The sequence below is a fragment of the Heteronotia binoei genome, chromosome 1 (assembly GCF_032191835.1).
Source record: "Heteronotia binoei isolate CCM8104 ecotype False Entrance Well chromosome 1, APGP_CSIRO_Hbin_v1, whole genome shotgun sequence".
Taxonomy (NCBI): domain Eukaryota; kingdom Metazoa; phylum Chordata; class Lepidosauria; order Squamata; family Gekkonidae; genus Heteronotia; species Heteronotia binoei.
Genome location: NC_083223.1, coordinates 92,036,057 through 92,047,320, shown reverse-complemented (window position 1 = coordinate 92,047,320; position 11,264 = coordinate 92,036,057). Strand labels below are relative to the sequence as shown.

At 47.0% G+C, this 11,264-nt stretch overlaps 1 protein-coding gene across 1 annotated transcript in view; it reads left to right on the top strand.

Moving 5' to 3' along the window:
* Positions 1–219: 219 nt before the first annotated feature.
* Positions 220–11,264, top strand: part of SIM1 (SIM bHLH transcription factor 1) — an 85,275-nt gene continuing 74,230 nt past the window's right edge. The window contains exon 1 of the mRNA XM_060237500.1: positions 220–475. Within this exon, the coding sequence (XP_060093483.1) occupies positions 301–475 (175 nt within the window). The 5' untranslated portion in view covers positions 220–300. The remainder of the gene's footprint in view (positions 476–11,264) is intronic.

Genomic DNA, 11,264 nt, shown 5'->3' with positions numbered 1-11,264 from the left:
GAAGCTCTGCCGGTCGCGGCTGGAGTCTCGCTTTTCCTGCTCCTCTATAATCAACTCCTACCAAAAAAAAAAAAAAAAAAACCCGAGGGTTTTTATTACTCTTACTGTTACCAGTTCGTGATTGAGCGGTTCGTTCCCTCTGCATTTCCCAGCCTGGCCCGGCCTTCTCCCAGATGACTTAGTGGTTGGCGTGTTGGGTTTAACACACATAAAATGGTTTGTTTGAACTGACCATCGCTGGCCTCTTTTGGATGCCTCGGTGGAGCTTAAGCTGTCGGAAAGAAGGGGGAAGAAACCACCATGAAAGAGAAGTCCAAAAATGCTGCCCGGACGAGACGGGAGAAAGAAAACAGCGAGTTCTACGAACTGGCCAAGCTGCTGCCTTTGCCGTCGGCCATTACCTCGCAGCTGGACAAGGCCTCCATCATCCGACTCACCACCAGCTATTTAAAAATGCGCGTGGTCTTCCCAGAAGGTAGGTGCTTCATTCGGGAGTCTCCCCTCCACCGCACTTTGGGGAGCCGCCGGGGAGATGGTTTCTGGAGCGCTCCCTCCTTCCCGCCCCGGTAAACACTTTCCCCTTCGGTACATAGAATGTGTTTGGCTGGGGAGCCACCAGCGCCTTTGTCAACACGTCAAAGCTCAGAGCTCAGCTGCCGGTTCCTCTAAAACAAACAATGTGCGCCCCACTCCCCCCCCACTCTGCCTGCCACACACCGCCGCCGCAGAAAGCCGGGCATTCCTGGCCCAGCCACGTGTATGGCCCAAAAGGACGCTTCGCCCATATTTATTATAGATAATACATGAAGGGGGAGGGAAGAAGCGGGCAAGGAATTAATACAGCGCTAAATATTTACTTAGAGCTGAGCGCAGTCCTGCTTTCTGCACCGAGCCACACGCAGAAGCAACGGCGTTCCGGGAGGGGGGGCGGGAAGGGGCAATAAAGTCCTCTAAATATGTATGAACTCGGCGCATCTGGATCTGAGGTTTCCGATTTCGACTAGGAATGAATCGAAGCGAGCGACAAAGGGACAACCCCACTCTTGCCTTCGCCGCCAAATTCTGCCTTGGGAGCGGGGCCCCGTTGGCCTGAAGGTCTGGGGAAGGGGAAGGAGAGTCAAAGAAGGCAGAATCCCTCGCCCTTCGCCGCCTGTGGTCAAACACCTCGCAGACCACGCTTACTCGGAAGTTAAGTCTCACGGAGTGCCGTGGGATTTACTCCCAAGTAAGAGTGGGTAGGCTGGCAGCCTCGCGCCGGCGTTGAAGGCCGGAGTCTTATTTCAGATTAAGGTGTAATTTTTCGATAATGCGCATTTGGGGAAGTCTGATCTCTTGCGAGGGTCTTCTGTGGAGGACCCAATCCGAAACACGTTCGGAAGGCATCTCGGCGCACATTTCCGTAGGAATGAAACGTATTAAAATCGGTGGGTCTTACATGTGGGCTTTGACCTAGAATGACGATCTCAATCAGGTTCTGTTGAAGCCTCCCCCAGCCTCGAAAAGGTATGTGTAGGATCGGGAGGTTAACATATTTCTCACTGTTGTGAATCGCTGTGAATTTTCCGACAAATGAGAAGCTAAAAGACCTGGTTAATGCCCCAGGATCCGTGAATTTAAAAAAACAAACAAACAACCCAGTGTGGGAGGAGTCAATAAATACCAGCTGGGTATTTCATATTAAGACTGGAATCACAATAGATTTAGGGAAACATTTTGTACAGAGAAATTCTCCCGGTGGAATTAAGGAAAACAAATCATTAGGACACATGCAGCGTTAAGGACAAAAGCGGAGTTACACGCCAAAAAGCCTAATGTTTGAAGCCGCGGACATTTTTGCAATTAATAGGAAAGGAAATACCGCTGGGCTAGGGTTGGTTTTTCTTTTTCTCACCCCCCCCCCCTCTTGTTAATCCAAACTTTAACCAATGACTTCTTAGGAGCCTTATTTTAAGAGCCTCCGTCTCCCACGTTCGTATGTATATAGAAGAAAGTTTAAGCAATGTAAGCGTAGCTTACTTCCAAGCAAGTCTGCAGGCCTAAGCACACTTACTCGGAAGGAAGTTCCACGGAACTCAGCGAAATTATCAAGTCAAATGCGTTTAAAGTAGTATACTTAAGTATACTAAAGTAGTGTAATAAAGAATTGCAACGTAGTTAGTGCTATACAATATAATTTCATAATGATAAGCATGTTATGTTTTAGCATCAATTATTTAAATCCCTCAGCTTTCGAGGGGAGAGAGGAGTAAAGAGCACATTTAAACGTCTTGGTGAAAGCGCTGAGAGCCTCGAACCTCTTAACATTTCCCTGGAAGGAAGTTCCATGGAGCTTACTCAGGAGTGCAGGATAAGATTCCTCTGCAAGGTGCTTAGCTTTGACAGGATGGTGCCCGTACTTAGACCTGACAGTTCCCTTACTCCCATACCTATCTCTGATGCCATTTATGTTTGTTTAGCGACGCTCAGAGCCTTTTAGAAGGAGGTCCCATTTCTTTAGCATTCCGTCGTTTCCAAACAGCGAGATTTTTTTATATACATGAGAGAGACTAAACCAGTCTACTCAGAAGTAAGTTCCATTGCATTCAACGGGCATTACTTCCGGGGAAGCGCTTTTAGGATTTCAGCCGTCGTCTCCCGAGCGCTGTGAAATATAAAGGAAAGCCGTGTGCGTGGGAGGAAGTTCCTTCGATTTCCAGGGGATTTACTTCTAGGCGGGAGATCCAGACCACTTTCTCTGTGGATTTCTTCCGGACAGCCAGCCAGCGCCTTGCTCTCTTGTCGGAATCGACGGGATTAAACGAGGGCTGGATCATGCCCTCTGCATCGGGAAGCACCGAGAGAGGACAAGCGCGCGAGGCGCGGGCGCGGGCAGCCACGTGTGGTGTGTGGGATCAGGGACTGTAATGACAGGGCCTGACGCTGCCGAGGCGATTAAGTTGTCATGTGCGGAATCCCCCTTTCGAGACCTTTTCTGGTGGACGCAGTTTATTTTTTTAGGGCATTTCCCCCTAATTGTCCGCGCGGGCCGGCTGGCGGCGAGCCGGTGAGACCCGTGGGGTCTTACCCCGGCTGATGAGCCTTGCATGCCCGCTTCCGCGGCCTCTGCGGGCCACCTTCAGGGCGTGCTTTGCAGCAGGTCTGGTCAATTACAGGCGCCTCCGTCGCGGGCGTGTTTGATCAAAAGAAGCATATGGTGCTGCTTGTCGGCGGCGGGTAATCGGGGGCGGGGGGAGCCAAGATCTTCTGTCCCAGCTCCCCTTGGCTCCCGCGCGGCGGCCGGCTGCCTGGAAAAAGAAGGCACCAGGGAGATTGTGTGGCCAAGTGCAAAGACAGCCAGAGCTGGAGCTGGCAGCAGCAGATGCTGCACTTGGCGCCTCACGAGAAGCAGCAGCGGCGTGGTTTTGGGCCCGGGAGGCGCTTGGCCTGGCCCAGGGCTGGCTCAGGAGAGGCTCCGTGGGTTCTCCTGCTCTCCCCCCTCCTCGGACGAACCCTTTTTTATTCCTGCCTTTCTACCCGAGCCGCAAATCCACGGACATAATTTGGCACAGAATTAGGTACCTTTAGGCGCCATCCTAAATGCACAGGGCAGGTAAATCTCATTGAACTCCGCGGAGCAAAAAGTGTCAGCTAGGGCTGTGCATGTGCCGGGACTGAGACGCCTGGCTGTTTCCAGAGAAGTGGGTGGGACATGCGCCTTGCAACGGGATCCTAGCCGTGTTTACTCGGAAGTAAGTCTCAGGGATTTCAGAGGGCTTCTCTTGTTTCCAAGGACGGTTTCAGCCTTTGGGCTGTTTTTAATGTCTGGTTTATTTACCTAAGAAAGTCGCGAGGTTAGAATCTGCCTGGGTGGTCTGGAGGAGTAAGGAAGTTTAGGAAGGTCACTTTAAACCCCAGGATGCGACCCGCAAATTAGTTAAGTAATAATTATAAGCCCATCTGTTCCATTGAAGCAGAGGAGGCCGTCGGCTTCAGTTCGACGACACCTGGCTTAATAGGTTTGAGGACAGCTGAAACCGCCCCCTCTCCTGTTATTAGGCAGTCTGGGCCTCTCCTCTTGCACCACCTATCAAGAGCAGCCTGACTGAAGGTTATGGAGGGAGGCCAATACATTTATCCCTGCGTTTCAAGGGACTGTCTTGGATCGAAGTTTCCAAACGCTTCAATTGCCAAAAAATTTGATTTGGAAGCAAAGGAACTACGGCTTACTGGGTACGAATTTGGGTTGTTTGGTTCTTGAAGGCAAGCCAGAGAGTTTGTTGTCCCTCTACCGAGGGCCTAGCCCTGGTGTTTTGGTTTTTTTAAAGACCCATCTGAAACGGACCGAATCTGGAGTGCTCGGGTTGGCAGGCGGTAGACTGTGGTAGTTGGAAGCAGCAGTTTCAGGACAGATGGACTGTCTGTGGCGAGAATAAAGGGGCTTGGCAAAGGGTCATGCAGGGCAGGAATGGAATCCCAGGCCGCTTGAATCTACCGTCTCTTTTCCCCAGTCCCGAGCTGTCTTAGAGAACGCGAATCCACACCGACCTGCTGCCGTAAAGTCACTTCAGAGCTGAGTCGCTCCTTATGGGAAGATGACTTGATCCTATTGTTAGTGGAGAAGGAGCCTTGCCGAAATCTGTTAAGTAGGCTTGAAGGTGAGGAGCTTTGCCTGGCTTCCTCCTTTGGGATGGGCGATGACGCAAGGAGCGGATGGAATTGGCAGGCGGGACAAGAGGATGGCGCAACGGTGACGCCAGGCTTGGTTTCCTACGTCAGCGACCTCTTAGATGACCACCTGTTTATCTCTCTGGCCCGCCTGTTAGGGAGCCAAGGGAGCAATAACGGGGTTTTTGAGACAAGAAGAAGCTTCCCATTCAGTTGTACGCATGCGATTTGTGGGTCCATCCACATTCTGAACAGGCCACCGAGATCCCCCTCATTAATTAATTAATTTATTCTCCCCTCTTTTGAACTGAGCGTTGAACCTAAATTATTTTAACATAATTTTTATTTGAAAAAAAAGGGGGGGGGGAACCCACTACGGACAATGTGTTCATTTTGAAACCACTCACCCTCGACAACAAAAGAAAATTGTGATCTTTACAAATTATTACACAGCTCTCTGTTTAGGGCATAGTAATCAGCGTCTTCAGAAGGAGAGGTCCCAGGATATATGTCCACACGGGTGTTGTTGCACCTGTTAAATTGAGCAGGCACTGGAGAGCGAAGGGTCAGCACGCCCTAGAAATCCCACAACCCCAGAGGCGTCGCAGTGGACTGGGCTCGAGGACGGGCACTGAGCTCCTGGGTGCGTCTACTCAGAAGCAAGCAGCACCCAGGATTGACCCTTGACAGCGTTGCTTTAAACGGACGCGGAGAAGTTTACAGTGTGCCTGTTTAGGGGCAGCAGGCGGAACAAGGAGCCCGTGGCCTGTTCTTATTAAGGGCAGGTAGAGGGGAGGCTGAGCAGGCAGGCGAGCCATGCCCAGCCTTTGTGCGGGCGGTTCTCCAGGTGGCCTGGCCGGGCTCTGAGAAAGAAGCGTCCATAGCAGAGAAAACCCATTGAGATCTCAGGGGCGTGCGTATTTCCTCGTCCTTATTGGCCTGAGATGAAGGAAGCATTTCCCCACCGCCGCCATCCACTTTCACGATTGCAATTTCATAATCCTGTAACGGACTCCCTAAAGACGGAATAAATAAATAAATGGGGTGTGTGGGTTTGTTGTGTTTTCTCCCCCCCCCTTGGTTTTGAAGAATTCTGGAGGCCGGAATGGCGTGACCCGGCAGGTAGCCCTCTCTCTTGAAAAACTTCCAGATGGATTGGGGGAGGGCGGGCACGTCCCCTGGGATTAAAGGAAAATGCCCTTGGAAGCGCCTTTACTGATGAATTAATCGCTCCGAATTTGGTGGAGCTTCCTTCTACATCCGCCTAGCTGATGCATTTTCACTTTCTCGTTAGCTTCGAAGCAGCTAAAATGACGCGCTAGTAATTTTAGCAAGGAGAACAAGTACAGTCCACCGAATAAGCTCCCCCTCTCTTCATTCCCTCCCCCTTCCTTTCACCTCTCTCTAAAAAAAAACACAATAAAAACTAAATAAAACTCATAAGGTACCTTAAAGATCAGCAGGTTTGGAGAGGGATCTTAAATCGTTCTGCTCAGGTCTATTCAGCTCTCAGGAAAGTGCTGATTATTGTGGCAGAAACTTCTTTCGAAGAGATCTTTCATCAAGGCTGTCTTTCAGAAGAATAAAAGCGGGACAGGTCATCTTCATTATACATTATTTGACGCGTTTTTTTAAAAAGTTAACTACTTACGGGATGTTTGTTGTTTTAACGTATGTTAGTTGGTGCTCAAAATTAATAAAAGTTCTTTTAAAAACACACAGAAGTGAAAGGGATTTTTTGGCTCCATTCCAATCTTCAAATAAATCCGATTGATTCCCTGCTGGTCAGATTTGCCTCTTTGTTAAGGAAAGGAAGAAAGGACCGCGACTGAAATCCACCCAGCCTCACTCCAAAGCATTTAAACATGCGCTGGGGGCTTCGTCTTTAGTTAAAATAAAAGGGTGGGGTACGGACTGAACAAGAAGTCTCTCCATTGGGTTTGATTCCTCCTTCTTACAGCCAGGCCGCTTGTTACTATGCAGAGGCTGAAGATCGTTTAGCGTTTCAGTAGCCATAATTGTGTTTTATTTTCAGAAGTAAGTGAGGGGGTGGGGAGGAGGAGAGAGAGAAGAAACCTGTTTCCCACGTGGATCGGTGATTTAATGCTGTTTTTCCTAGCTGCTAGGGGGAAATGATTGAGCATTGGGTTTCAGTGTTTATTTTCTTGCAGACGTTTTTCTCATTTGAAAGCCTTCAAGCTGCCTGCCCTTGCTTAATTCTGGTTTTGATGTGGCCTTGAAATGCGAAATGCAGAACAAAAGCCCTCGCTTAACTGTTGCAAAAGCAGATTTATGGCGGAGAGAGGAAAAGAAAGAGAGATCGGATTGATTGGCCGAAGCGGCAGTTTCTTTGGAAAACGCCGCCCGGCTCATCCGAGTCAAAATGAGGATCGTTTGATTATTTCTGCGGATTTGGAGTAATTAGCACGTGGGGGGGGGGGGTGTTGATTCATCCTGCCCCTCCCTCTTGACCGATTTTTGGGCCAAACGTGGAAATCCCGCATCTGTTGTTGTTGTGAGAACCGCCGGATGAGCTGTAACATTTTATAGCCCGATGAAATCGGCGTTTGCCTGTTCTCCTGAAATACCGCGCGCCTCTCTGATGAGGAATCCATCTCGCTTTCTCTGCTCTTCTCCTTAGGGCGTTGTTTATTTGGATAAAACGGATGGTATAGAAACATTAAATGGGGGGGGGGGCGGGTTTGCGGCAAATTAACCCATTCGGTTTGCTTTGGTTTTCAGACAAGCAGTTGAGCAGGATTTGTGTGCGCGTTCCACGGTTTTTCTCTAGGTAGGAATGGGTTGGCTTTTTCTGGGAAAGGGTGACCACGTCGTACCTCCCTGGTTGGAGAGATACCGGTAGGCTGCAATCAGGCACGCTACATAATGCAGTTTCAATCCACTTTCAATGCAGTTTCCAAATGGAATTTAGTGTGTGAACTGGCAGAATCCAGTTTGAAAGTGCAATGAAAATGGACTGAAACTGCTTTAAAATCACCTGTTTTGAATCACCTGGCTCGGTTTAGAGTTGAAGGTGCTCCCAGTAAATCTCCCAGTAAATCTTACCCTGATTCTCAGCACAACAAGAAATCTGGTGTCATGACTGAGGTTATTTGCAACATAAGTTGTATGGAAAGGGACAGTCCGAGCCAGTTTGTATGATTCTGCCGGGCTTGAATCGGGTCAGAAAGCTGTTGAGGCAGGCCACCTCAGACTTGGCCTAGCTGTGTGGGCTTCTCACTGGTCTTTGGATTGGTCATCACCGATCTTGGATTTGTGTCCTAGATTTCAAGTCGAGTAAAAGTCAAGTCCTTGGTTTTCCTGCTTTGGGTTCTTGGTGGGTCAGATAAGAATGAATCTGAAGAGATGAGAAGGTTTCTCTCTGGGCACCAGAAGGGTGATTTCTTGCAGCCCAAGAACTATCTGCCCTGAAAACAGCCTGAAGACCAAGTTCAACTGGTAGAGCTCGGGGAAGGTGCTCTTGGGTTAAATGTAAAACAAACAAATAATTTGCCTTGGAAACACATAAGCTTTTTCACAGTATCCCTGACCCTCTGCGTTTCCTTGTTAAGAGGGAAAAATGCTGTTCAAACAAAACACAAAGATGATCGGACTCCAATGGTAACAAGAGAAAGAAATTTTACTTACAAAAATCGAAGCACATCAAACGTGACGTATTTTTTTTAGCTACATTTGGTTTTCAATTAACTTCAAAAAGGTTAACTTGCTACAACTCCGAGCCCAGGGAAGAGAGAGAAAAGAGGTCCCATATAAGATAAAACACAGAAGACAAGCAATAGCCAAAGAGGCTCAAAATCTAACCGATGAGAGGGTGGAGCCAAATGCCCAATATACCTGAGTGAGAGAATTGTCTTAACCCTTTCCCTCCCAGATACCCTTGTATACAGAGTTACAAATATCCAACATCCTTTCTAAAGGTAGCATGCAAGAGTTCTCAAGATTCAGCTTACCTAGGTTTTCAAATCTATCTCTTGGTAGATGCTTGGCCACTATCTCTTCCGTTGAACAGTACTCCACCTGGTTATGCTTTTCTCACTGAGGTAATGCACTAAGTGAAATTTCACTCCAATGTGCTCAGTGCATGTGGCCATTTTTTTTTAAATAGACAAATCTTAATACAGCTCTGGCTTTTGCTCATCAACTCCATTGGTAACTGGTCTAGCCATAACAGTTCTCTGTCATACAAGTACCCACTTGTGGATTTATATTCTGAGCTGTTTCCTGCTCAGTCAGCATCCATGTAACCAACCAATTGCTTTTTGATTGCTGGTGGATGACAATTTAATTTCAAATCTAAAATTCCTCTTACATATCTAGCCACCCTTTTTACTACAGCCTACTCTTTCTAGCTAGGTGCACCTGTCTTTCTACTAAGGATGCATTAATGGGTCTTAGTGGTGCTTAGGTGCAGCAGTTTTCCTATGGTGAGTCTGTACTGATTGTCAGAGGTTCATTTATTTAGTGTTCTTAAGAAAGTCAGTTTCTATACGTGTTGTCATTGTGTTGACATTTTAGATCTTTTTTTTTTGTTTCACTCATGTGCTGTCTGTTTGAGTCTATACAGCCCCTTTGGCAGTTTGCAGACTAAATTCAACTGTTTTGGGTCTATAAAACCTTCTGGATACTCCATGTACAGATCTTCCTGGAGGCTGGATCTCCCCATGAAGAAATGCTGTCTTCACATAGATGTTTGACCTGCATCTTCTTGGACACTGATATGATCAAAAGTAATCTGACTGTACTGTTTCACTGCCAGTGCAAAGGTTTCATCAAAGTCCTCCTGATCATATTTTTGTGAAAAGCCTTTAGCAAGTCATCTTACTTTGTAGCATTCCACATTTCCATCTGCATTTTGTTTGATTTTAAACACCCACTTGCATCCAATAAGATTATTTCCTAGTAGTTGCTTTGTCAAGGTCCACATTTTAATTTTGTGTAGAGCATCAGTCTCCTCTTGTGCTGCCTTCTTCCACCTACAGGCTTCAGCTGGTGGCATCTGTTCTACTTCCTTCCAGGTGGAAGGTTCAGATGGTAACAACAACTTTGTAAGATAGGATGAGCACGAGGTTGGTATGCCTTTTGATCATGATGAGCATCAGAGGTGTTGTCCTGGATTTTCATCTGCTGTCATAGAGCTGTCCTGTCCACCAGTCTTCTCATTTGCTTCCTCTTCCTGTATTGTAGTGCTCTGAGTCTCTGGCATGACTGCTTCTGAATCTGAGTTCTTGGTTTTTGTGTTTTGTTCTGATGTTTCATCTCTGCAGGGGAGGGATGGTGGCTCATTGGTAGAGCATCTGCTTGGGAAGCAGAAGGTCCCAGGTTCAATCCCTGGCATCTCCAAAAAAGGGTCCAGGCAAATAGGTGTGAAAAGCCTCAGCTTGAGACCCTGGAGAGCCGCTGCCAGTCTGAGAAGACAATACTGACCTTGATGGACCAAAGGTCTGATTCAGTATAAGGCAGCTTCATATGTTCATATGCACAGTGGTTCAGGTCCAAGAGCTGGCACAATTATCCGCCTTTTCTGAGTCACATTATTCAGTCCTTCTCTACTGGCTCCACTTCCATCAAAGTGAATCACATACCTGATATAGACTTTAGCTGTTTTGGGGTCCAGGCAGCACTCCATCATATCCCACAAAAAAAACACTTTCTCTGGTTCTGGGATCTAATTTTTGTCTTTCCTCCTTGGGTTCAAACATTAAAGCCTTGCTACCAAATACTCCAATGTGTCCCTTGCCTGGCACCTTGCCATGCCATATCCAGTAAGGTATATGTGTGCTCCTTTTTGTGGGCAGTCTGTTCTGGAGATAGGCTGCAGTCAGAATTGCTTCATCCCACCATTTATTTGGTAAATCTGCATGCATGAACGTCCATTTGCTCATCTCCAGTAAAGTTCTCAGTTCCCTTTCAGCAGTGCCATTCTGCTCAGGTTTAAAGCTAATGAACTTCCTGTGCAGGATGCCTTTCTCTGCCAAGAAGGTTTGTGAGTGATGCAATATAAACTCACCTGTATCTGCCTGTAGCATTTGAGACTTTCTTCCAAAATTGTTAAAAACCATAGCAATGTCTCTTTTGAGGAATTTGTGAACTTTACTCTTTTGCATCAGAAGATATGCAACTGAACACCTCAAGAAATCACCAAGAAAGTTTAAAGATATCTATTTCCACCATTTGTTGTCTAATGCAGATGCAATCAATAAATTAAAACTTGGTTCAGGCATGTACAGGACATCTCCAACTTCATTTAGGAAATTTGTGTAAGGTGTCCTACAGCATAAAGTACCTTGAATCTGTATGCATTCGTCATGAGTAATTTTTATTTCCACTTTCTGACTTTAAGTTTAACGAAGAAATCTTTGCAGTGTGTGCTGTGGCTAGATGTTCCACTGCCTAATAGTGTGAATGCACAATAAGGCTTATACTCAGAATTAGACTTTGTTGGTCTTAAAGGTGCCATTGAGTTCAAATTTTGTTCTGTTGCTTTCTTCAGACCAACATGGCTACCCAACTGAATGCTTATTCTTTTTCAAGTCTGATTCAGCATCATCATAAATAAGGCTTTTCTGGTCAATTAGGTTTGTTTTTAAACCCCCTTTTTT